The sequence below is a fragment of the Amblyraja radiata genome, chromosome 25 (assembly GCF_010909765.2).
Source record: "Amblyraja radiata isolate CabotCenter1 chromosome 25, sAmbRad1.1.pri, whole genome shotgun sequence".
Lineage (NCBI taxonomy): Eukaryota > Metazoa > Chordata > Chondrichthyes > Rajiformes > Rajidae > Amblyraja > Amblyraja radiata.
Window position 1 is genome coordinate 857,306 of NC_045980.1, and position 26,477 is coordinate 883,782.

At 45.3% G+C, this 26,477-nt stretch overlaps 1 protein-coding gene and 3 non-coding genes across 4 annotated transcripts in view; 1 reads left to right on the forward strand and 3 right to left on the reverse strand.

Moving 5' to 3' along the window:
• Positions 1 to 9,996, forward strand: part of LOC116987224 (synergin gamma-like) — a 51,642-nt gene extending 41,646 nt beyond the window's left edge. Inside the window, exons 5-6 of the mRNA XM_033043087.1 lie at positions 3,137 to 3,238; positions 9,694 to 9,996. Of these exons, the coding sequence (XP_032898978.1) occupies positions 3,137 to 3,238; positions 9,694 to 9,864 (273 nt within the window). The 3' untranslated portion in view covers positions 9,865 to 9,996. The remainder of the gene's footprint in view (positions 1 to 3,136; positions 3,239 to 9,693) is intronic.
• Positions 9,997 to 18,497: 8,501 nt separating this feature from the next.
• On the reverse strand, positions 18,498 to 18,604 carry LOC116987697. The gene has a single exon (XR_004415761.1). It is a non-coding gene; the product is annotated as a U6 spliceosomal RNA (small nuclear RNA).
• A 3,072-nt stretch (positions 18,605 to 21,676) lies between these two features.
• LOC116987698 lies at positions 21,677 to 21,783 on the reverse strand. The gene has a single exon (XR_004415762.1). It is a non-coding gene; the product is annotated as a U6 spliceosomal RNA (small nuclear RNA).
• Positions 21,784 to 24,264: 2,481 nt separating this feature from the next.
• LOC116987699 lies at positions 24,265 to 24,371 on the reverse strand. Its single transcript, XR_004415763.1, has one exon. It is a non-coding gene; the product is annotated as a U6 spliceosomal RNA (small nuclear RNA).
• Positions 24,372 to 26,477: the final 2,106 nt, after the last annotated feature.

Genomic DNA, 26,477 nt, shown 5'->3' on the forward strand with positions numbered 1-26,477 from the left:
CAGACTTGTCACAAAGCCACTCCTGCATTGTCTTGGCTGTGTGGTTAGGGTCGTTGTCCTTTTCTGGTTGGCTGCCAGTGACTAGTGGTGTTTCAAAGAGGTCAGTGCAGGGTCCACCACTTTTCATGTTTTATATTAATGATTTGGATGATGGAATTGATCGCTTTGTGGCCAGGTTTGCAGATGATACGAAGATAGGTGGATGGGCAAGTAATGTAGAGGAAGCAGGGTGTCTGCAGAAGGATTTGAAAAGGTTGGGAGAGGCCACAGAGATGGCAGATGGAATACAGATGGCAAAATGTGTGGTCTTGTTCTTTAGTGGTAGGAATAAGGACATAGACTATTTTCTAAATGGAGAGAAGATTGAGAAATCGGAGCTGCAAAGGGACTGGGAGTGCTGGTGCTGGATTCTCAAAAGGTTAATTTGCAGGTTGAATCAGTAGTAAGGACGGCAAACGCAATGTTAGCAATTATTTTGAGAGGACTAGAATATGGTTCAATGTCCCTTCATTGTCACGTGTACCATTTAAAGTACAGTGAAATTTGATTTACTGTACAGTCATACCAGAAAAAAGCAACTAACTACATCAAAGTTAACATAAACATCCACCACAGCGGCTCCCCCACATTCCCCACTGTGATGGAAAGCAATAAAGTCTTATCTTCTTTCCTCCTTATTCTCCCGTGGACGGGGCAGTTGAACCATCCGCAAAATAGAGAGAGTACAGAGGAGATTTACTAGAATGTTGCCTGGGTTTCAACAACTAAGTTACAGAGATAGGTTGAATAAGTTAGGTCTTTATTCTCTGGAGCGCAGAAGGTTAAGGGGGGACTTGATAAAGGTCTTTAAAATGATGAGAGGGATAGACAGAGTTGATGTGATCAAGCTTTTCCCTTTGAGAATAGGGAAGATTCAAACAAGAGGACATGACTTCAGAATTAAGGGACAGAAGTTTAGGGGTAACATGAGGGGGAACTTCTTTACTCAGAGAGTGGTAGCGGTGTGGAATGAGCTTCCAGTGGAAGTGGTGGCGGCAGGTTCGTTGGTATCATTTAAAAATAAATTGGATAGGCATATGGATGAGAAGGGAATGGAGGGTTATGGTATGAGTGCAGGCAGGTGGGACTAAGGGAAAAAAATTGTTCGGCACAGACTTGTAGGGCCGAGATGGCCTGTTTCCGTGCTGTAATTGTTATATGGTTATATGGTTATATTCGGGGCGATCAATGCTCCTGCAGCCGGCGATCGAAACTCCCGCGTTGGGGCGATCGAAATTCCTGTGAGCGGGGCGATCAAAGCTCCCGCGGTTGGAGCTCCCAAAGTCGATCCCCAGCAAGCGGACGCCAGCTCCTCGATGTTAGGCCGATACGGAAAAAAATATCCCATCTCCGTCGAGGAAAAAGATTTAAAAAAGTTTCCACCAACCCACCCCCACATAACACAAAGCTAAAGATGCACTAAAACATACATTTCACAACAAAGAAAGAAAAGGACGAGACAGACTGTTAGCGAGGCTGCCATTGTACGGCGCCACCCGGTGGTATAAAACCAGGGATGTAATGCCGAGGCTTTATAAGGCCGTATTTGAAATATTGTGAGCCGTTTTGGGTCCATATTTGAGGAAGGACGCGCTGGCACGGCACAGGGTCCAGTGGAGGTTTACGAGAATGATCTCAAGGATGCTTGGGTTAACGTATGATGAGGATTTGCGGTTGGCGGCGCGACTCACGTTGCAGCGGCCCCTGCAGCCTGTCTGTCTTTTTTTATTTTTTTGGCCATTTGAATATAGTTTGTTGTGTTCTTTTAATTGAATTGTTTGTGTGTCTTGTAGAAATTGTTTCTTTTTGTATGGCTGTAGAAACAGAGTTTTGTTTGAGCCTCATTGAGGTTCAAATGACAATGAATAAATATTGTATATTGTATTGTATTGTGCATTGTATTGTATATTGATGGCACTCAACCTGTACTAACTAGAGTTTAAGAAGGAACTGCAGATGCTGAAAAATGGAAGGTACACAAAAATGCTGGAGAAACTCAGTGGGTGAGGCAGCATCTACAGAGCGAAGGAAATAGGCAACGTTTCGAGCCAAAACCCTTTTTCAGTCTGAAGAAGGGTCTCGACCCGAAACGTTGCCTATTTCCTTTGCTCCATAGATGCTGCCTCACCCGCTGAGTTTCTCCAGCATTTTTGTCTAACTAGAGTTTAAAAGGTTGAGTGGGATCTCATTGAAACTAACCGAATAATGAAAGGCCTGGATAGAGTGAATGTGGAGAGGATGTTTCCACTAGTGGAAGAGTCAAGGATCAGAACACACACTCAGAATAAAAGGACGTACCTTTAGAAAGGAGATGAGGATGAATTTCTTTAGCCAGAGGGTGGTGAATCTGTGGAATTAATTGCCACAGAGAGCGTGGAGGCCCAGTCTTTCTGTATTTTTAAAGTGGAGTTTGATAGATTCTTGATTAGTAAAGATGTGAAAAATTACAGGGAGAAGGTAGGGGAATGGTGCTGAGAATGAAAGATAGATCAGCCATGATTGAATAGCGGAGTAGACTCGATAGGCTGAATATCCTAAGACATATGAACTTATAATTCCCTGAAAATGGCAACATAGGTGGATAAGATTGTGAAGATGTCATGTGGTATGCTTGCATCTGGCCATAGCATATAAAAGTTAGATTAGGCTGCACTCGGAGTATTGTGCACAGTTCTGATCACTCTAGAAAGGATGTGGTTGAACTGGAATGAGCTGACAAGAGATTCATCAGGATGTTGCCAGGATGGTGAGACATCAGTTGCAGGGAGGGATTGGATAGATTGGGTTTGATTTCCCTGGAGCGAGGGAGGCTGAACACTAACCTGATAAAAGTATATAAAATGTATGAGGTAGATGGGTAGAAATCTTTTATCAGCATGGATATGGGTCTGGTTATGCACTGGAATCTCCATGACAGTTTTGGTGTTTGCAAGGAGATGCATTAGTTTGGTTTATTTTTATGCATTGCTGCAGTGACTTGTCCTGTAATACCCTAATCATATACCTAATCCCAGTAGAAAAGGTACATCTGATTTGTTGATGAGAGCAAGCAGCGATTACCCAGCTAACTGGAGATTTCTCTTCTTTTATTTTGCAGTCTTCTGAACTGACCGCTGTCTGTTCACCTGCAACTGATTCAGAAAATGGGCAGATCAGAACCTGTGGAGTGTGTCTATTCAGAACAGGGAATGAACTAAATGCAAGTATAAACTATTCTGAACGGCTATTTGTTGCTGTATTGAAGCATGGGACAATTCGCTAAATTTGAATGGACACAGGTCATTGAGCGGGTTTGCATAATATTTTCCATGTGTGCTTGGATTGTCAGCAGCAAATGAGTTTGCTTTTAGAATTTGTTCTTTCCTCGATATACCTTTATCTTATCAGCTTTCAAATAACTGGATAAGGGAATTCAAGGTAAAGGAACCACTAGGAGGTAGCGACCACTGCATCATAAATTTTAATTTGAATGCAATTTGAGAAGGAGAAGGTGAAATCGGATGTGTCAGTATTACAGCTGAGCAAAGGGGACCACAGGCATGAGGGAGGAGCTGGCCAAAGTTGACTGGAAAGGGACCCTAGCAGGGATGACAGTGAAACAGCAATGGCAGGAATTCCTGGGAATAATTCGGAAGATGCAGGATTTTTTCATTCCAAAAAGGAAGAAAGAGAAAGAGGTGACTGTGGCTGACAAGAAAAACAAGGAAAATATACATTTACAAGAGAAGACATATAACATTGCAAAGAGTAGTGGGAAGCCAGAAGATTGGGAAGCTTTTAAAGAACAACAGGAGGTAGCTAAAAAGGCAATAGGGGGAGAAAAGATGAAATATGAAGGTAAGCAAGCTAATAATAGAAATGAGGATAGCAAGAGTTTCTTTAGTTATATAAAGAGTAAGAAAGAGGCAGGAGTGGGCATTGGACCATTGGAAAATCATGCAGGAGTAGCGATAGAATGAGGAATAAAGAAATGGCAGAGGAGTTGAATAACTTTTTTTGCATCAACCTTCACAGTGGAAGATACCAGCAACATGCCTGAAATTCAAGAGAGTCGGGATGGAAGTTAGTGGAGTGGCTATTACCAGGGAGATGGTGCTTGGGAAGCTGAAAGGGCTGAAGGTGGATGTCCCCTGGGCCACATGGACTGCACCCTATGGTTCTGAAAGAGGTGGCTTTGGATATTGTGGACGCATTGATAGTGATATTTCAAGAATCACTAGAGTCAGGAGTGGTTCCAGATGATTGGAAATTGTCAATATTACCCCACTGCACAAGAAGGGAGCAAAACAGAACAGTGGGAACTCTAGGCCGGTTAGTCTGGCTTTGGTGATTGGTAAGATTTTAGATTCCATTATAAAGGATGAGGTTACAGAGTACTTAGTTCATGATAAAAAAGGCCAAAGTCAGCATGACTTTGTGAAGGGGAGATCTTGCCTGACAAATTTGCTGGAATTATTTGAAGAAGTAAATAGCAGGACAGACAAAGGAGAGTCAGTAGATGTTGTTTACCTAGATTTTCAGAAAGCCTTTGATAAGGTGCCACTGGAGGCTGCTGAGGAACATGAGAGCCCATGGTATCAAAGGACAGATACTGGCATGGATATCAGGTTGGCTGAATGGCTGAAAGGCAAAGAGTGGCAATAAAGGGGGCTTTTTCTGGTTTGCTGCCAGACTAGCGGAGTTCCGCAGGGCTCAGTGCTGAAGCCACTGCTCTTCACGTTGTACATTAATGATTTGGATGAGGGGATTGAAGGCTTTGTGGCCAACTTTGTGGATGATACGTAAATAGGTGGAGGGGCAGGTAGTGTAGAGAAAGCAGGAACTCTGCAGAAGATCTTGGATAGGTTGGGAGAGTGGGCAGATGGAATATAGTGTAGCAAAGTGTGGAATCATGCATTTTGGTAGTAGGAATAAAGGCGTAGATTATTTTCTAAATGGGGAGAGAATCCAGAAATCGGAGGTACAAAAGGACTTGGGAGTGCTGGTGCAGTATTCCCAAAAACTTAATCTGGAAGTCGAATCAGTTGTAAAGAAAGCAAACGCAATGCTAGCATTTATTTTGAGAGGGCTTGTATACAAAAACAGGGATGTAATGCTAAGGCTCTATAAGGCGTAGGTCAGACCGCATTTGGAATATTGTGAGCAATTTTGGGCACCATATCTGAGGAAGGATGTGCTGGCTCTGGAGAGGGTTCAGAGGTGGTTTACAAGAATGATTCCAGGAATGAGTAGCTTAACCTATAACGAGTGTTGGACGGCACTGGGCCTGTTCTTGCTGGAGTTTAGAAGTACGAGGGGTGACCTCATTGAAACGTACAGAATAGTGAAAGGCTTGGATGAGGAGAGGATGCTTCTACTAGACAATAGACAATAGGTGCAGGAGCAGGCCATTCGGCCCTTCGAGCCAGCACCGCCATTCAATCTACCCCGTTCAGTACCCCAATCAGTACCCCGTTCCTGCCTTGTCCCCATATCCCCTGACTCAGCTATCTTTAAGAGCCCCATCTAGCTCTCGCTTGAAAGTATCCAGAGGCCTCCACCGTCCTCTGAGGCAGAGAAATCAACAGACTCACCACTGTCAGCGAGAAAATGTATTTCCTTGTCTCCATTCTAAATGGCTTAGCCCTTATTCTTAAACTGTGGCCCCTGGTTCTGGACTCCCCCAACATCGGGAACATGTATCCTACCTCTAGCGTGTCAAACCATCAATAGTCATATATGTTTCAATAAGATAATTCTAAACGCCAGAGGATACAAGCCCAGCCGCTCCATTCTCTCAACAAATGACAGTCCCGCTATTCCGGGAATTAACCTTGTAAACCTACGCTGTACTCCCTCAATAGCAAGAATGTTCTTCCTCAAATTAGGGGCCCAAAACTGTACACAATACCATATAACCATATAACCATATAACAATTACAGCACGGAAACAGGCCATCTCGGCCCTACAAGTCCGTGCCGAACAACTTTTTACCCTTAGTCCCACCTTCCTGCACTCATACCATAACCCTCCATTCCCTTCTCATCCATATGCCTATCCAATTTATTTTTAAATGATACCAACGAACCCGCCTCCACCACTTCCACTGGAAGCTCATTCCACACAGCTACCACTCTCTGAGTAAAGAAGTTCCCCCTCATGTTACCCCTAAACTTCTGTCCCTTAATTCTGAAGTCATGTCCTCTTGTTTGAATCTTCCCTATTCTCAAAGGGAAAAGCTTGTCCACATCAACTCTGTCTATCCCTCTCATCATTTTAAAGACCTCTATCAAGTCCCCCCTTAACCTTCTGCGCTCCAGAGAATAAAGACCTAACTTATTCAACCTTTCTCTGTAACTTAGTTGTTGAAACCCAGGCAACATTCTAGTAAATCTCCTCTGTACTCTGTCTATTTTGTTGGCATCCTTCCTATAATTGGGCAACCAAAATTGTACACCATACTCCAGATTTGGTCTCACCAATGCCTTGTACAATTTTAACATTACATCCCAGCTTCTATACTCAATGCTCTGATTTATAAAGGCTAGCATACCAAAAGCTTTCTTTACCACCCTATCTATATGAGATTCCACCTTCAAGGAACTATGCACGGTTATTCCCAGATCCCTCTGTTCAACTGTATTCTTCAATTCCCTACCATTTACCATGTACGTCCTATTTTGATTTGTCCTGCCAAGGTGTAGCACCTCACATTTATCAGCATTAAACTCCATCTGCCATCTTTCAGCCCATTCTTCCAAATGGCCTAAATCACTCTGTAGACTTTGGAAATCCTCTTCATTATCCACATCTTGGTATCATCTGCATACTTACTAATCCAATTTACCACACCTTCATCCAGATCATTGATGTACATGACAAACAACAAAGGACCCAACACCGATCCCTGAGGCACCCCACCTGCCTCCAACCCGACAAACAACCATCCACCATTACCCTCTGGCTCCTCCCATCCAGCCACTGTTGAATCCATCTTGCTACTCCTGCATTTATACCCAACAGTTGAACCTTCTTAACCAACCTTCCATGAGGAACCTTGTCAAAGGCCTTACTAAAGTCCATATAGACAACATCCACTGCTTTACCCTCATCAATTTCCCTAGTAACCTCTTCAAAAAATTCAAGAAGATTAGTCAAACATGACCTTCCAGGCACAAATCCATGTTGACTGTTCCTAATCACGTGTACATCACGTGTAGTCTCACTAGGGCCCTGTACAACAGCGGAAGGACTTCTTTGCACCTATACTGAACTCCTCTTGTTATGAAGGCCAACATGCCATTCACTTTCTTCACTGCCTGCAATACCTGCATGCTTACTTTCATTCACTGATGAACAAGGACCACAAGATCCCATTGTACTTCCCCTTTTCCCAGCTTGACACCATTTAGATAATGATCTGCCTTCCTGTTTTTGCTACCAAAGTGGGTAACTTCACATTTATCCACATTAAACTGCATCTGCCATGCATCTGCCCACTTACCAAACCTGTCTAAGTCACCCTGCATTCTCACAGTTCACACTGCCACCCATCTTTGTGTCATCTGCAAATTTGCTAATGTTGCTTTGAATCACTTCATCTAAATCATTTATGTATATTGTAATTAGTTGCGGTCCCAGCACCGAGCCTTGCGGTACCCCACTAGTCACTGCCTGCCATTCTGAAAGGGTCCAGTTAATCCCTACCCTTTGTTTCCTGTCTGCCAACCAATTTTCTATCCATGTCAGCACTGTACCATGTGCCCTAATTTTGCCCACTAATCTCCCATGTGGGACCTTATCAAATGCTTTCTGAAAGTCCAAGTATACTACATCCACTGGCTCTCCCTTGTCCATTTTCCTAGTTACATCCACAAAAAATTCCAGAAGATTAGTCAAGCATGATTTCCCCTTCATAAGTCCATGCTGACTCGGACCGATCCTGTACTGCTATCCAAATGTGCCACTATTTCATCTTTTATTATTGACTCCAGCATCTTCCCCACCTCCGATGTCAGGCTAACTGGTCTATAATTCCCTGTGTTCTCTCTCACGCCTTTCTTAAAAAGCGGGATTACATTAGCTACCCTCCAATCCACAGGAACTGATCCTGAGTCTATAGAACATTGGAAAATGATCACCAATGCATCCACGATTTCTAGATTTCTAGAGCCACTTCCTTAAGTACCCTGGGATGCAGACCATCAGACACTGGGGATTTATCAGCCTTCAGTCCCATCAGTCTACCCAACAACATTTCCTTCCTAATGTGAATTTCCTTCAGTTCCTCCGTCACCCCAGATCCTCTGGCCACTAGTGTATCAGAAAGATTGTTTGTGTCCTCCACTCGTGGGAGAGTCTTAGATGTTTGGATGTAACAATAAGCTACATCCAAACATCTTCTGACTCGTACACTATAATCTTCATCGAACTCCAGCTTAGCGCTTTAATCGTTAGAAAACTCCTCGTGTCTCCGTTACACTTTGCATGGGCAAGGGTAAACCTTCTCCATGCTGGTCCCAAAGTAAACTAAAAACTAAGCTTCTGCGCGAGAAACCTAACTCAAAACACGCCTTAAAATACATCCTAAATCCCACCCACAATATAACGGCCAGTCTAAAATTTAAAGACACATGCCATAATTAATGACACACAAAACAAGCCAAATGGCCACTACAGATGTGCTCTGTTAATACTCATATTAATGGGTGACACAGTGTTGCAGCAGTAGAGTTGCTGCCTTACAGCGCCAGAGACCCGGTTTCGATCCAGAATACGGATGCTTGTCTGTACGGAGTTTGTACGTTCTCTCCGTGACGGCGTGGGTTTTTTCCGGGTGCTCCAGTTTCCTCCCACACTCCAAAGACATACAGGTTTGTAGGTTAATTGGCTTCAGTAAAAATTGTAAATTGTCCCTTGTGTGTAGTAATGGTGTTAGTGTCGGGGATCTTTGGTCGGCGCGGATTCAGTGGGCTAAAGGGCCTGATTGTGTACATATCTAAACTAAACTAAAGTAAAGAAAATGCTGCAGGTTTTGTAATGAATGGTTTAAAGTTTTCAATCTGTGGGGATTATTCTGAGAGTATAATCTAATCTGCGGAAAGACATTCTTGCCAAAGAGGGAGTACAGAGAAGGTTCACCACACTGATTACTGGGATGTCAGGACTTTCATATTAAGAAAGACTGGATAGACTCGGCTTGTACTCGCTAGAATTTAGAAGATTGAGGGGTGATCTTATAGAAACTTACAAAATTCTTAAGGGGTTGGTCAGGCTAGATGCAGGAAGAATGTTCCCGTACAAGAACGTCCAGAACAAGGGGTCACAGTTTAACGATAAGGGGGAAATCGTTTAGAATCCAGATGAAGAAAACATTTTTCACAGAGAGAACGATGAATCTCTGGAATTCTCTGCCACAAAAGGTAGTTGAGGCCAGTTCATTGGTTTTATTTAAGAGGGAATTAGATGTGGCCCTTGTGGCTAAAGGGACAGGGGGTATGGATAGAAGGCAGGGATGGAATACTGAGTTGGATGATCAGCCATGATCATATTGAATGGCGGTGCAGGCTCGAAGGGCCGAATGGCCTACTCCTGCACCTATTTTCTATATTTCTATATTTCTATATTTCTATATCCTGAGCAGAATTGTTTTACTTTTCCTTCTGTCTTTACAGGGCAAGGCAAATACAGTGCTTTACAACAGTTGTCACTATCACGCCAGCTGTGCTAACTTCTGGTTAAACTGCGTGGATTCCAATTTACCCGGTCTTATTGCAGCTGAAGAAAGATCTCAGACTTCGGAGCCTTGCTCTTCCTGTGCTGAATTGCCTGGTCATCAGTTGTGACGACTATTCTTCCTCCACCTCAATGACTGTGCACTCTATTTATTCTTGGAACCAAATTAATAATTTTGTCAAAAGCACTTTGTATTAAATACGAGAATACATTCAATTATTTTGAAATAAATAATTGAATAACAATGAGGTATTGGTGATTTTCTTTTCTGTCTAAAACAGTTGCCAAAACTAGCAATCTATGAACAGTAGTAAATTGAGGAATCATGGAGGGAAACTACACAAATTGCTTTTTAAAACAAATTGTGGTTATATTTACACTCGAACTTGGCCAGGATATGAGTTTAGTTTTTGTCCAACACCATTTGGCCAAGTTTACCCACCTTTATGGGATTTCTCTGCCCCAGTATTCATGAAACATAGAACAGTACAGAAACAGGTGCTTTGTCCCAACAACATTACAGTATCTGCTTGCATGTGATATATATCTCTCTATTTTCTACATATCCATGTGTCTATCCCAAACTTATCGTATTTTCCTCAACCACCACCCATATTAGCCACCACCACTCACTACCTCTGTGTAAAATATAAACATATTCCCTTTGCCCCTCTCACCTTAAAGCTATGCCTGCCGATATTTGATTTTTCCAGCCTGGGAATAAAGTTCTGACTGTCCACCCTATCTATATCTCATAATTTTATATACGTCTATCAGGACTCCCCTCAACCCCCAGGATTCCAGAGAAAACAAACCAAATCTGTCCGACCTCTCACTGTAGCTAAATCCAGGCATCATTCTGGTAAACCTTCTCTTTACCCTTTCAAAAGCCTCCATGTCCTTCCCGTAATGGGCCACCAGAACTGCATGCAATACTCCAAATGCCACCTTCCTACAGCATGACTCAGTGCCCCGAACAAACTAGTTATATTCTCTCGATGTGGTAGAACATTTGTCTACATTTGTCAGTTACTGGGTCTGTTTACAATCTGCGGGTTTGATTTCTGTATTGTTTAATCTGTTCTGTGCTTTTATGTTTGCTTTCCTCAATTGAAAATATGTTTTTAAATGGCATTAAGCATGCTGTTGTTTGTGATATTGTATGCATTTTTTTAAGATAATAGAAAAATAAGTATTATTGAATAACACTGAAAGCCTATGTTTTAGATTCGATTATGTCCATTTAGGAGAGGATCACAAAGTCACAAATCTTCCTATTATTAAGATAACCCTTAGCTGTACATGCACAGAGATTTTTTCGATATTGCCAAGAACATATTAGTGTTCCTGGACAGATTTATTTGGATGTAGTTGCAGCTTTCTGCTGAAAAGAGAGATTTGTTATGTCTTATGGTCTCGGCTTGTACTCGCTAGAATTTAGAAGATTGAGGGGGGATCTTATAGAAACGTACAAAATTCTTAAGGGGTTGGACAGGCTAGATGCAGGAAGATTATTCCCGATGTTGGGGAAGTCCAGAACAAGGGGTCACAGTTTAAGGATAAGGGGGAAATCTTTTAGGACCGAGATGAGAAAAACATTTTTCACACAGCGAGTGGTGAATCTGTGGAATTCTCTGCCACAGAAGGTAGTTGAGGCCAGTTCATTGGCTATATTTAAGAGGGAGTTAGATGTGGCCCTTGTGGCTAAAGGGATCAGGGGGTATAGAGAGAAGGCAGGTACAGGATAGTGAGTTGGATGATCAGCCATGATCATATTGAATGGCGGTGCAGGCTCGAAGGGCCGAATGGCCTACTCCTGCACCTATTTTCTATGTTTCTATGTTTCTAACTAATTTATTAAGTAGCATCTATTTTGTTTAATGACATGAATATTACTCTGAGCAATCTGAAAGCTTAAGTGCATAATGAATGTATAAGTGAAAGACAAATTGGTAAGCACATGTGGTGCCGCTTTAACGATAAATTTACCCGTAGTTGCCTGGAAATTAGACCTTTTCATACACAAATCACAAGCAGTATCACTCTGGGGTAGTTTAGTTTCAGTTTAGGCTATTTTATTGTCACGTGTCCAGTGAAAAGCTTTTTTGTTGCGTGACAACCCGACTGCATGAGTAAACATTTCCAGTTGAAATCTGATCTAATGGAAATGGTCCAGACACTTGCCTGCACAATGATTAAGCTGTCCCTGATGTGTGTCTGGTGTTAGATGTGTACCCAATGATACCCCAACTCAAGCACACTTCCTTCTCCCCTTCACAAACTGGAGCTTTTGTGAGACCAAATTCTGGCCTTTTTTGACTTTTTACAGCACAACTCGTTTAAACCGAAGATACACACAAAATACTCAGCAGGACAGGCAGCATCTCTGGAGAAAAGGAATGGGTGACATTTTGGGGCAAGACCTGAAGAAGGCTTTCAACCCGAAAGAGTTGAGTTACTCCAGCTTTTTGTGTCTACAGTAGAATGTGCTACTTTATTGCAGTTACGATCATTAAAAAGGAGGACTTTGCCTGGCCAGCTTTGGGATTGACGGCCAGCTGGTTGAAGATGTTTAAACGTCTTCTTTCCTGATTTTGCAGGAACGTGAAATAGTGCTAGCATGGTACTCATCAGAGGTTTAGCGCATCGAGTAACGTTCATTATGTAATCACATGCACGCTAAAATAGTGCTGTTGATGGGCAGAATGTTTCATCAGGCTGCATCTATTTGCATTGTCACTACAGGTGCCATCCTAAAACTACCTGATTTTCTCACCAACAATGTTTCATTGTGACGTTTGAAACACTTGTAGAGTGGTGTGCACACAAATGCACTTTAGTGTTTAGTTTAGTTCAGAGATACAGTGCGGAAATAGGCCGTTCGGCCCACCGAGCCCGCGTGTTCCAGTGATCCCAGCACACTATCAGTATCCTACACACACTATAGACAATTTACAAATATACCAAGCAAATTAGTCGACAAACCAGTATGTCTTTGGAGTGTGGGAGGAAACCGGAGCACTCGGGGGGGGAAAAATCCACGCAGTTCATGGGGAGAATGTACGAACTCCGAACAGACAACCACGTAAGTATCGAACCCGTGTCTCTGGCGCTGTGAGGCATCAGCTCTGCCGCTGCGCTACACTGCTGTCCTTTGCTGAAACAACACCTAGTTAACCTGGGACCTCATACACTTTAGCATGGATGCCAGTCCTTACAGATTTAAATATCTATCTATCTCTACATAAGTAATACTCTGATCTTGTTATCTTCCAGTTTGTGCGGTCTTTCTATTTGCACAAAAACGGTTCGCGATAGTGCTGTGATTTTTCACCAGTTCACACCGTTCTCCTAGATTGCGATTGCACCAAGTTTCTTTCCGATCGGTTGAATGTCGTAAAAGTTAGCGAAGTTTTTAAAAATCTTTAAAAACCGCGCGTATGCAGATCAATCTCTTCTGCCGTTCAGCGCCACGCGAATTAGTCTCTTCCCCTGTCACTCACAGGGATGGCCCGCCCCTTCTTGCACCATCACGTCTTTACTTGCGCTGATGATGACCGCAGGAGGTTTTCAACCGGACACAATTTTCGGAGGAACCCGAAGCATCCCAGCCCCGAGCAGCCCATCCCCGAGCAGCCCAGCCCCGAGCAGCCCAGCCCCGAGCAGCCCGGCCCCGAGCGGCCCAGCCCCGAGCAGCCCAGCCCCGAGCAGCCCAGCCCCGAGCGGCCCAGCCCCGAGCAGCCCATCCCCGAGCAGCCCAGCCCCGAGCGGCCCAGCCCCGAGCGGCCCAGCCCCGAGCAGCCCATCCCCGAGCGGCCCAGCCCCGAGCGGCCCAGCCCCGAGCGGCCCAGCCCCGAGCGGCCCAGCCCCGAGCGGCCCAGCCCCGAGCAGCCCAGCCCAGCCCCGAGCAGCCCAGCCCCGAGCAGCCCAGCCCCGAGCAGCCCAGCATCGGAGACCCTGCCCAGAGTCGGAGACCCAGCCCTCCCCACCGTCGGAGTTGGAGATGTCGCCAAACGGAAAGCGGAGACTCTGATCCCGGCGGAGAAGAATGACCAGCGACCAGCTGCCGCTGTGAGTCCCCATCACACCGCCATTTCCAGCCACTACCCCTCTGGTCCCTCTCGCTGGCTCCTTCCCCCTCCCCCATGAAACCCCATGGCCCTTCCCCCGGCTTTTCTCTGAGCTCACTTCCCCCCTCCCCCTGCCCACACACCCCTCTCCCCCCACAACTGAGTTTCTCGACTAACATAGGCAACTCTTTCTCCTCTCCAGCTAGCCTCTGCTGCGGGGTTCCACAAGGTTCCATCCTTGGACCCATTCTCTTCTCCCTGTATATTCTCCCCTTAGGCCAAGTCATTCAAAGGCACGGCATTTCCTTCCATTGCTATGCAGACGGTACACAACTCTATCTCCCCCTGAAGACCAAAAACGGATCAAATCTACTTAACCTTAACCACTGCCTCGAGGATATAACGTGTTGTATGGCCCCGAACTTCCTCCAACTAAACGAGAGTAAGTGTGAGGTCATCCTTCTCGGCCCCTCGGACTCAATCAAAACGATAGCAGGCAGCCTTGGAAGCGTTACCCCATTACTCACGTCAAAAACCTTGGTGTGATATTTGACTCAGCATTGAAATTTGACAAACAAGTCAATGCCGTGGTATAAGCTAGCTTCTTCCAGCTTTGGATGATAGCTAAAATAAAGCAATTCCTCCAGTTTGACGACCTCGAAAAGATCATGCACACATTTATCTCCTCCCGCCTCGATTACTGCAACTCCCTTTACACTGGCATCAGCCAATCTTGAGGGTATGGAGAGAAGGCAGGTACAGGATACTGAATTGGATGATCAGCCATGATCATATCGAATGGCGGTGCAGGCTCGAAGGGCCGAATGGCGTACTCCTGCACCTATTGTTTATGTTTCTATGTTTCCCTGTCCCACTTGCAATTGGTTCAAAACGCCGCAGCGAGACTCCTGACGGGCACCCGAAAAAGGGACCACATCACCCCGATTCTGGGCCCTCTCCACTGGCTCCCTGTGCGGTTCCAAATAAATTTCAAGATCTTTCTTTATGCTTACAAAGCCCTTAACGGGCTTGCCCCCACCTACATCAAAAGTCAGCTTACCCACCACACCACCTCCAGGTCCCTCAGATCGGCCGACTTGGGGTTACTGAACATCTAGGCATAAGCTCAGGGGCGACCGCGCCTTTGCGGTTGCAGCTCCTAGACTGTGGAACAGCATCCCTCTTCCCATCAGAACTGCCCCCTCCATCGACTCTTTTAAGTCGAGACTTAAAACTCATCTTTAGAATTTAGACGATTGAGGGGGGATCTTATAGAAACTTACAAAATTCTTAAGGGGTTGGACAGGCTAGATGCAGGAAGATTGTTCCCGATGTTGGGGAAGTCCAGAACAAGGGGTCACAGTTTAAGGATAAGTGGGAAATCTTTTAGGACCGAGATGAGAAAAACATTTTTCACACAGAGAGTGTTGAATCTGTGGAATTCTCTGCCACAGAAGGTAGTTGAGGCCAGTTCATTGGCTATATTTAAGAGGGAGTTAAATGTGGCCCTTGTGGCTAAAGGGATCAGGGGGTATGGAGAGAAGGCAGGTACAGGATACTGAGTTGGATGATCAGCCATGATCATATTGAATGGCTCGAAGGGCCGAATGGCCTACTCCTGCACCTATTTTCTATGTTTCTATGTTCAAGAAGGAACTGCAGATGCTGGAAAATCGAAGGTACACAAAAATGCTGGAGGAACTCAGCGGGTGCAGTAGCATCTATGGAGAGAAGGTTTCGGCCCGAAACGTTACCTATTTCCTTCGCTCCATAGATGCTGCTGCACCCGCTGAGTTTCTCCAGCATTTTTGTGTACCTTCTATGTTTCTATGTTTTCTATGTTACTCAAGCCTTTCTTGACGACCTCTGAGTGAGGACTATATGTATGTATTTATGTATGTACTTAATCTATGAACCACTGTTGTATAACGTTAGTACCTCCACCAATGTAAAGCACTTTGGTCAACGGGAGTTGTTTTTTTAAATGTGCTATAGAAATAAAAGTGACTTGACTATAATTCTGCTGTATCTTCTGACAGATTTCCTCATTGTCTGCAAGTTACCCAGGCGGATTATGAGATGTTGTTCCTCCAGTTTACGTGTTCCCTACTCTGCCAACAGAGGGTCATTAACTGGCTTTCTCCCACCCGCACCTCTCCTCCAGCCATCTCTCCCCCCTACTACATCCAGGCTGAGGAAAGTTCACAACCATACAGTAAATGTCACCAATCCATGTTCTCATGACTTGCAGGACGTTCAGTGGTTCCTCATTGAAGGATTGCGAAGTTGACCCTTCATGATGCCATTGACATTACACGAGGGTATGAAGCTACAAACAGGCAGATGCCTCTAATGTCTCTTACAGGCAGGGAAGTGGATGCAGTGAAAGCCCCTTCACAATATATTCAAGATCTGAGAAGATGTCTCAAACACCATACAAACTGAGAGCAAACATGCAGGAAATGCGGCAGTTCTGCCACTGGCCGTGTGCGCGACTTTGGCGCCTTGGGGGGGGGGGGGTCGGGGTTAAAATGCGGTTTTAACTACTGCCTGTCCTGGATATATTTTCTCGGTGCGCTAGCTAACGCTGAAGAATTGTTCCGACGGCCGTTCTGTGAAATTTTTTTTTTAATCACTGGACCATTTCAGTGCTGGAGTAAACTAAAAAGCCGCTTCTAATGCCATGAACGCCGACAACGGGGACGAATTTCAGGTACGGTACAGCTAAAGGAAAGCCGTTTATTTGAGATATAAACATGCTTCTTAGGATTACCTTAATCCAAATTTTACGTCGCGAAAAGGTGATTGAGACCCCATACGAACCGGCAGTATTTTTCCTGCCGATATGGGGTTTAAATTCACCGCAACCGCAACGTTCCAAACGATCGCGTTCCACAAAATCTCACTCGCAAGATGATTTAAATGGCCATTAATTTACAGGAATTAAGCACTAAATTTCTTCCATTTGGCCTATAAATTCATGTCAATGAGATTTAAAAATCATGTTATATTGTGAATTCTTGGGTGAATGTTATTTGGACACTTAGGCTATTTAAAAATGTTAATCTTTTCTTAAGAAATGGATAAATGTTTAGATCTAGTAATTGAATTTTGTAATTAGCTACTATTGGGTAACTAACTAACTAACTAATGATCAGCCATGATCATATTGAATGGCGGTGCAGGCTCGAAGGGCCGAATGGCCTACTCCTGCACCTAATTTCTATGTTTCTATGTTTCTATATGCTTTAATTTCAGGTCATCCAAGTAAGATTGTTTCGTATTTGTTTCAGAATGCTTCAATCTATAATAACTGAAAATTTATTTCAGTTCTCTTAATTTTTAAGAAAGTTATGGGCTTTTGGCTGTCCTCGATCACAGCTTTTGTGTTAAGTCATTGGAAAAGCAATAGGGAACAAGGTGCTAATTTCCGAGTATGAAAATGGCCATAACTTTTTTAATACTGAAGATATGAAAGTGAATTAGGTGTCAAATTAAAATTATTTTTATGCTTTATCTGATGGGATAAATTGCAGACTTGATTTTTAAATCTCAAAATGTTGTAACATTGCTCCATAGAAAAATTAAAAATCAGAAAAATGACATAACACATTATAGGGAGGTTTCACGGTAGTCGGGTCACGACCCATGACCCGTACTGTTGCTACGCTACTCCAAAGGGATTACAGGCGATGTACTGCAGGTAGGCACTTCCCATTGTTTCCAATGTAGCGGGCCCGTTAAAATCCGCCGAAAATGTCAATTTTTGCGCTGCAAATAATTATGGAAATCGGGATAAGTGTGTGAGACATTTAGCCTACTTCAGAATTCCAAAGGTGAGGAGAAATGACGGTAGATAGAAGTGAGAGCTGAAGTGACAACAACAGACAGAGTGCTTAGCGAACATTGGCCATTTGCTCACAGCATTTCATCAACTAAGGCATTATTTGTGTTTTTTCTTGATTTCTTTGGCATCTAAAAAGTTTCAGAAGTGATAAATCTGGCTGTAAATTTTTTTAATCGCCCATGGTTCTCAAGTGAGTTTTTACATACAAAATGAAAACGCATCTGATGAAAAATTTACAGCCAGATTGATCACTTCTGAGACTTTTTAGATACCAAAGGAATCAAGAAAAAACACAAATAATGCCTTACTGTTGATGAAATGCAGTGAGCAAACGCGATAATTCCCAATATTTTCAATGACGATATCTGCACAGCCAATGTTTACCAAGCACTTTAGCTGCTGTTGTCCCTTCAGTTCTCGCTTCTCTTTACCTTCATTTCGCTTCATGTTTGGAATTCTAAAGTTGGGTACGTCTCTCACACTTACCCCAACTTCCACAATTTCTTTCAGCGTAAACATTTTGCCGTTTTTTAACAGGTAGGAAAGTACGCGTTTCTTGCATTAATAACATATACCGGAAGTGACGGATGTCCTCCAGATGGATTAAGTGGCTTCGTGTGTCAAGCCCTATGACCCAGTGACCTTACATGCAACCCCCTTATAGAATGCAACAAGAACGTCCCTCCCACAAAAGAATCAAAAATTTCCTCTGTGGAGAAAGGCAACAAAAGTGTTGTTAATACTGTAATGAAAGACTTGTGAGATGCTTTATTATTATAAAGGCATTTTCACTGAACGTTTGTGAGAAATAAGCCGGTGAATTGTGCAAAATATGGAACGCTTCACGAATTTGCGTGTCATCCTTGCGCAGGGGCCATGCTAATCTTCTCTGTATCGTTCCAATTTTAGTATATGTGCTGCCGAAGCGAGCACAAACACAACTGCTGTTTCAATGCTATTTAAATCACTGGTGTCAGTAACACGTTACAGTGAGGGTGATTATTCTGTTCGTTTCTTAACTTCCATCTCCAAATTAGATATATAATTTCTAACAATTATAAACTTCTTACAATCACTTCATCATTTCAAATTACTTTTCATGCATTCTCATGTTTCATGGTCAATTGTTAGATTCATTCACATCCAACAGCTTTATGGGTGTTTTCCCTCATTGGACAGATATGCAGTAGGCGGGGCTTCTGGCAATTGTTAGTCACAGAGTGAAACAGTGTTGAAACAGGCCCTTCGGCCCAACGCGCCCACACTGGTCAACAATGTCCTAGCCACACTGGTCCCATTTCCCTGCACCTGCTCCATATCCCTCCAAACCTGTCCCATCCATGTACCTGTCTGTTTCTTAAACCTTGGGATAGTCCCAGCCTCAACTACCTCCTCTGGCAGCTTCTTCCTTACACCCACCACCCTTTGTGTGAAAAAGTTACCCCTCGGATTCCTATTCAATCTTTTCCCCTTCACCTTCAACCTTTGTCCTCCGGTCCTCGATTCCCGTACTCTGAGCAAGAGACTCTGTGCATCTACCCAATCTATTCCTCTCATGATTTTGTACACCTCTGTAAGATCACCCCTCATCCTCCTGCGCTCCATGGTATAGAGACCCAGCCTACTCAACTCACACCCTCTGGTCCTGGCAACATCCTCGTAAATCTTTTCTGAACCCTTTTATGCTTGATGTCAGGGATTGAAGATAGACACAAAATGCTGGAGTAACTCAGTGGGACAGGCAGCATCACTGGAGAGAAGGAATAGGTGTCGTTTCTGGTCGAGACCCTTCTTCAGAAATTACTTGATCTGTCAGTTGCTAAACACTTTAACTCTCCCTCCCATTCCCACACTGACCTTTCTGTCCTCGGCCTCCTCCAATGACAGAGTGAGGCCCAGTGGTAATTGGAGGAATGGCACCTCATATTTCACCTGGGCAGCTTACACCCCAGCGGTATGAATATTCACTTCTCTAACTTCAAGTATCTATCCCCCTGCTGTCCCTCTCTCTCCACCCCCCCCCCCTCCCCCTTCCACAATTCCATCGGTTGGTGGGTTTGATCAGACAGGAAGGAACACGACCCAAGTCATCACCTGTCCATGTTGTCCAGAGAGGCTGCCTGACCCACGTAGTTACTCCAGCACTTTGTGTTGTCCTTTTATGTATTAACCGACATCTTCAGTTCCTTGTATCTGTGCCTTCTGTGTTTTATTACTATCTTGCAATGTAAAAAATGCTTTGTTAATCCTGTAATGAAAGACTTGAGATGCTTTATTATTATAAAGGCATTTTCACTGAAAGTTTGTGAGAAATAGTAGCACGTAAGGTAATCGGGTCAAAGGGCGTGATGCACGGAGCAGCTCAATCCGTTTGGAGGACATGGCAGTTTCCGGCATACACTATTAACACACGAAACGCGTACTTTCGTACCTGTTAAAAACCGCCGAAATGGTCAATTTTTGCACTGTAAATAATTGTGGAGGGTGACTGAACGCTCTGAACAAAATGCTCTAGTATCTTTGCTCTGAACCCGAGCACCAAGGTGTAAGCGACCGAGGTGCGCATCCCTCGGGACATCCCTCACTCTCCCCCGGGGTCAGCGTTGTCCGGCCACAGCCGCCCTCTGTCCCATCTCCCCCTGTGGGCTGCACTGTCACGGGCTGTGGGTCGGCAGTGCCTACACACGGGGCTGGGTGGAGCAGGGTCACGGCTCCGTGCAGTGGACACAAGGGGACATAAACCTGGCAACGTCCCAGTCAGCTGCAGCAGAGTTGGGGACAGTCTGGTCCTTTCGCCAATCCAGAGTCACTGACAGCGCTGCACCGGCAACCCGACCTCCTCCTCCCTCACCCACTCCCGGCCGCGGGGACAGACGGCCCGGGGTCCGCGAGTGTGGAGCCATTCAACGTGAAGTCCGGATGTTGGGACAGAAAACGGGCCCGCTGCACTGGAAGCCATGATAAGTGCTTACCTGCAGTTCACCGCGTGTACACAGTGGCAGGAAACATGTTCCCGATGTTGGGGGAGACCAGAACCAGGGGCCACAGTTTAAGAATAAGGAGTAAGCCATTTAGAACGGAGACGAGGAAACACTTTTTCTCACAGAGAGAGGTGAGTCTGGGGAATTCTATGCCTCAGAGGGTGGTGGAGGTAGTGTGAGATTCAAAAATCACAAATGCTCTTGAGACAAATTCAGACAAAGAAGTGTTTTTATTAATTTCATATTCTGCAGAATAGGTGCCTCTCCACTGATGTCCCTTAGAGGCACACCGAGGATCGGGATGTCTTCTATCTTTATACATTTCTTTTCATTATTATCACATTCTCATCTCTCCCCATTGAGCTTCTTCCAATCATAACATAAAGCCCAGATTCCCACGAGAACGTCGTGGAACGCCCACCCAACGTCAAAGGCACCTCCCCTATCATGCATCGCATGTGCATTTAAATTAGACATCTTGTCATAGTGCGTGTGTGTACATATTCATGGCATCTCATCAAGCATGCGTAGTTGAGCGTGACTTCGTGTCCCTCTCCCCTTTCACATACTTTTTTCAAAACTCCTGCTGAAGTATTTCTATTGCTACTTTTTATCTAGAATTTCTCTCTGTTCTGTATATCGTTACTTTCTATTCTGCTAGCAGTCTGGCTTCTGCTGACACCTTATTTCTTTCTAAGTTTTATTTCTATCCCTAGTCTAAATCAACCATGTCTGTTAACTCTTTCCTCACAGTAGGTTCTCTGGATGCTTTCAAGAGAGAGCTAGATAGGGCTCTTCAAAATAGCGTAGTCAGGGGATATGGGGAGAAGGCAGGAACGGGGTACTGATTGTGGATGATCAGCCATGATCACATTGAATGGCGGTGCTGGCTCGAAGGGTCAAATGGCCAACTCCTGCACCTATTGTCTGCATAGTCCTGCATAGTCTATTGTCTACTCCAGTGCTAACAGTTCTGGTCACGGGTCGTGACATCGACTGCCATATATAAAGTAGGTGAATTGTGCAAAATATGGAACGCTTCACGAATTTGCGTGTCATCCTTGCGCAGGGGCCATGCTAATCTTCTCTGTATCGTTCCAATTTTAGTATATGTGCTGCCGAAGCGAGCACAAACCCAACGGCTGCTTCAATGCTATTTATATCACCGGTGTCAGTAACATGTTCCAGTGAGGGTGATTATTCTGTTCGTTTCTTAACTTCCATCTCCAAATTAGATATATAATTTCTAACAATTATAAACTTCTTACAATCACTTCATCATTTCAAATTACTTTTCATGCATTCTCATGTTTCATGGTCAATTGTTAGATTCATTCACATCCAACAGCTTTATGGGTGCTTTCCCTCATTGGACAGATATGCAGTAGGCGGGGCTTCTGGCAATTGTTAGTCACAGAGTGAAACAGTGTTGAAACAGGCCCTTCGGCCCAACGCGCCCACACTGGTCAACAATGTCCTAGCCACGCTGGTCCCACTTGCCTGCACCTGCTCCATATCCCTCCAAACCTGTCCTATCCATGTACCTGTCTAACTGTTTCTTAAACATTGGCGTAGTCCCAGCCTCAACTACCTCCTCTGGCAGCTTCTTCCTTACACCCACCACCCTTTGTGTGAAAAAGTTACCCCTCGGATTCCTATTCAATCTTTTCCCCTTCACCTTCAACCTTTGTCCTCTGGTCCTCGATTCCCGTACTCTGAGCAAGAGACTCTGTGCATCTACCCAATCTATTCCTCTCATGATTTTGTACACCTCTGTAAGATCACCCCTCATCCTCCTGCGCTCCATGGTATAGAGACCCAGCCTACTCAACTCACACCCTCTGGTCCTGGCAACATCCTCGTAAATCTTTTCTGAACCCTTTTATGCTTGATGTCAGGGATTGAAGATAGACACAAAATGCTGGAGTAACTCAGTGGGACAGGCAGCATCACTGGAGAGAAGGAATAGGTGTCGTTTCTGGTCGAGACCCTTCTTCAGAAATTACTTGATCTGTCAGTTGCTAAACACTTTAACTCTCCCTCGCATTCCCACACTGACCTTTCTGTCCTCGGCCTCCTCCAATGACAGAGTGAGGCCCAGTGGTAATTGGAGGAATGGCACCTCATATTTCACCTGGGCAGTTTACACCCCAGCGGTATGAATATTCACTTCTCTAACCAAGTATCTGTCCCCCTGCTGTCCCTCTCTCTCCACCCCCCCCCCCCCTCCCCCTTCCACAATTCCATCGGTTGGTGGGTTTGATCAGACAGGAAGGAACACGACCCAAGTCATCACCTGTCCATGTTGTCCAGAGAGGCTGCCTGACCCACGGAGTTACTCCAGCACTTTGTGTTGTCCTTTTATGTATTAACCGACATCTTCAGTTCTTTGTATCTGTGCCTTCTGTGTTTTATTACTATCTTGCAATGTAAAAAATGCTTTGTTAATCCTGTAATGAAAGACTTGAGATGCTTTATTATTATAAAGGCATTTTCACTGAAAGTTTGTGGGAAAGGTAATGGGGTCAAAGGGCGTGACGCACGGAGCAGCTCAATCCGTCTGGAGGACATGGCAGTTTCCGGCATACACTGTTAACACACGAAACGCGTACTTTCGTACCTGTTAAAAACCGCCGAAATGGTCAATTTTTGCACTGTAAATAATTGTGGAGGGTGACTGAGCGCTCTGAACCAAATGCTCTAGTATCTTTGCTCTGAACCCGAGCACCAAGGTGTAAGCGACCGAGGTGCGCATCCCTCGGGACAGCCCTCACTCTCCCCCGGGGTCAGTGTTGTCCGGCCACAGCCGTCCTCTGTCCCATCTCCCCCTGTGGGCCGCACTGTTACAGGCTGTGGGTCGGCAGTGCCTACACACGGGGCTGGGTGGAGCAGGGCCACGGCTCCGTGCAGTGGACACAAGGGGACATAAACCTGGCAATGTCCCAGTCAGCTGCAGCAGAGTTGGGGACGGTCTGGTCCCTTCGCCAATCCAGAGTCACTGACAGCGCTGCACCGGCAACCCGACCTCCTCCTCCCTCACCCACTCCCGGCCGCGGGGACAGACGGCCCGGGGTCCGCGAGTGTGGAGCCATTCAACGTGAAGTCCGGATGTTGGGACAGAAAACGGGCCCGCTGCACTGGAAGCCATGATAAGTGCTTACCTGCAGTTCACCGCGTGTACACAGTGGCAGGAAACATGTTCCCGATGTTGGGGGAGACCAGAACCAGGGGCCACAGTTTAAGAATAAGGAGTAAGCCATTTAGAACGGAGACGAGGAAACGCTTTTTCTCACAGAGAGAGGAGAGTCTGGGGAATTCTATGCCTCAGAGGGTGGTGGAGGTAGGTTCTCTGGATGCTTTCAAGAGAGAGCTAGATAGGGCTCTTCAAAATAGCGTAGTCAGGGGATATGGGGAGAAAGCAGGAACGGGGTACTGATTGTGGATGATCAGCCATGATCACATTGAATGGCGGTGCTGGCTCGAAGGGTCAAATGGCCAACTCCTGCACCTATTGTCTGCATAGTCCTGCATAGTCTATTGTCTACTCCAGTGCTAACAGTACTGGTCACGGGTCGTGACCTCGACTGCCATATATAAAGTAGGTGAATTGTGCAAAATATGGAACGCTTCACGAATTTGCGTGTCATCCTTGCGCAGGGGCCATGCTAATCTTCTCTGTATCGTTCCAATTTTAGTATATGTGCTGCCGAAGCGAGCACAAACACCACCGCTGCTTCAATGCTATTTATATCACCGGTGTCAGTAACACGTTACAGTGAGGGTGATTATTCTGTTCGTTTCTTAACTTCCATCTCCAAATTAGATATATAATTTCTAACAATTATAAACTTCTTACAATCACTTCATCATTTCAAATTACTTTTCATGCATTCTCATGTTTCATGGTCAATTGTTAGATTCATTCACATCCAACAGCTTTATGGGTATATTCCCTAATTGGACAGATATGCAGTAGGCGGGGCTTCTGGCAATTGTTAGTCACAGAGTGAAACAGTGTTGAAACAGGCCCTTCGGCCCAACGCACCCACACTGGTCAACAATGTCCTAGCCACGCTGGTCCCACTTGCCTGCACCTGCTCCATATCCCTCCAAACCTGTCCCATACATGTGCCTGTCTGTTTCTTAAACCTTGGGATAGTCCCAGCCTCAACTACCTCCTCTGGCAGCTTCTTCCTTACACCCACCACCCTTTGTGTGAAAAAGTTACCCCTCGGATTCCTATTCAATCTTTTCCCCTTCACCTTCAACCTTTGTCCTCCGGTCCTCGATTCCCGTACTCTGAGCAAGAGACTCTGTGCATCTACCCAATCTATTCCTCTCATGATTTTGTACACCTCTGTAAGATCACCCCTCATCCTCCTGCGCTCCATGGTATACAGACCCAGCCTACTCAACTCACACCCTCTGGTCCTGGCAACATCCTCGTAAATCTTTTCTGAACCCTTTTAAGCTTGATGTCAGGGATTGAAGATAGACACAAAATGCTGGAGTAACTCAGTGGGACAGGCAGCATCACCGGAGAGAAGGAATAGGTGTCGTTTCTGGTCGAGACCCTTCTTCAGAAATTACTTGATCTGTCAGTTGCTAAACACTTTAACTCTCCCTCCCATTCCCACACTGACCTTTCTGTCCTCAGCCTCCTCCAATGACAGAGTGAGGCCCAGTGGTAATTGGAGGAATGGCACCTCATATTTCACCTGGGCAGCTTACACCCCAGCGGTATGAATATTCACTTCTCTAACTTCAAGTATCTGTCCCCCTGCTGTCCCTCTCTCTCCACCCCCCCCCCCTCCCCCTTCCACAATTCCATCGGTTGGTGGGTTTGATCAGACAGGAAGGAACACAACCCAAGTCATCACCTGTCCATGTTGTCCAGAGAGGCTGCCTGACCCACAGAGTTACTCCAGCACTTTGTGTTGTCCTTTTATGTATTAACCGACATCTTCAGTTCCTTGTATCTGTGCTATCTGTGTTTTATTACTATCTTGCAATGTAAAAAATGCTTTGTTAATCCAGTAATGAAAGACTTGAGATGCTTTATTATTATAAAGGCATTTTCACTGAAAGTTTGTGAGAAAGGTAATCGGGTCAAAGGGCGTGACGCACGGAGCAGCTCAATCCGTCTGGAGGACATGGCAGTTTCCGGCATACACTGTTAACACACGAAACGCGTACTTTCGTACCTGTTAAAAACCGCCGAAATGGTCAATTTTTGCACTGTAAATAATTGTGGAGGGTGACTGAGCGCTCTGAACCAAATGCTCTAGTATCTTTGCTCTGAACCCGAGCACCAAGGTGTAAGCGACCGAGGTGCGCATCCCTCGGGACAGCCCTCACTCTCCCCCGGGGTCAGTGTTGTCCGGCCACAGCCGTCCTCTGTCCCATCTCCCCCTGTGGGCCGCACTGTTACAGGCTGTGGGTCGGCAGTGCCTACACACGGGGCTGGGTGGAGCAGGGCCACGGCTCCGTGCAGTGGACACAAGGGGACATAAACCTGGCAACGTCCCAGTCAGCTACAGCAGAGTTGGGGACAGTCTGATCCCTTCGCCAATCCAGAGTCACTGACAGCGCTGCACCGGCAACCCGACCTCCTCCTCCCTCACCCACTCCCGGCCGCGGGGACAGACGGCCCGGGGTCCGCGAATGTGGAGCCATTCAACGTGAAGTTCGGATGTTGGGACAGAAAATGGGCCCGCTGCACTGGAAGCCATGATAAGTGCTTACCTGCAGTTCACCGCGTGTACACAGTGGCAGGAAACATGTTCCCGATGTTGGGGGAGACCAGAACCAGGGGCCACAGTTTA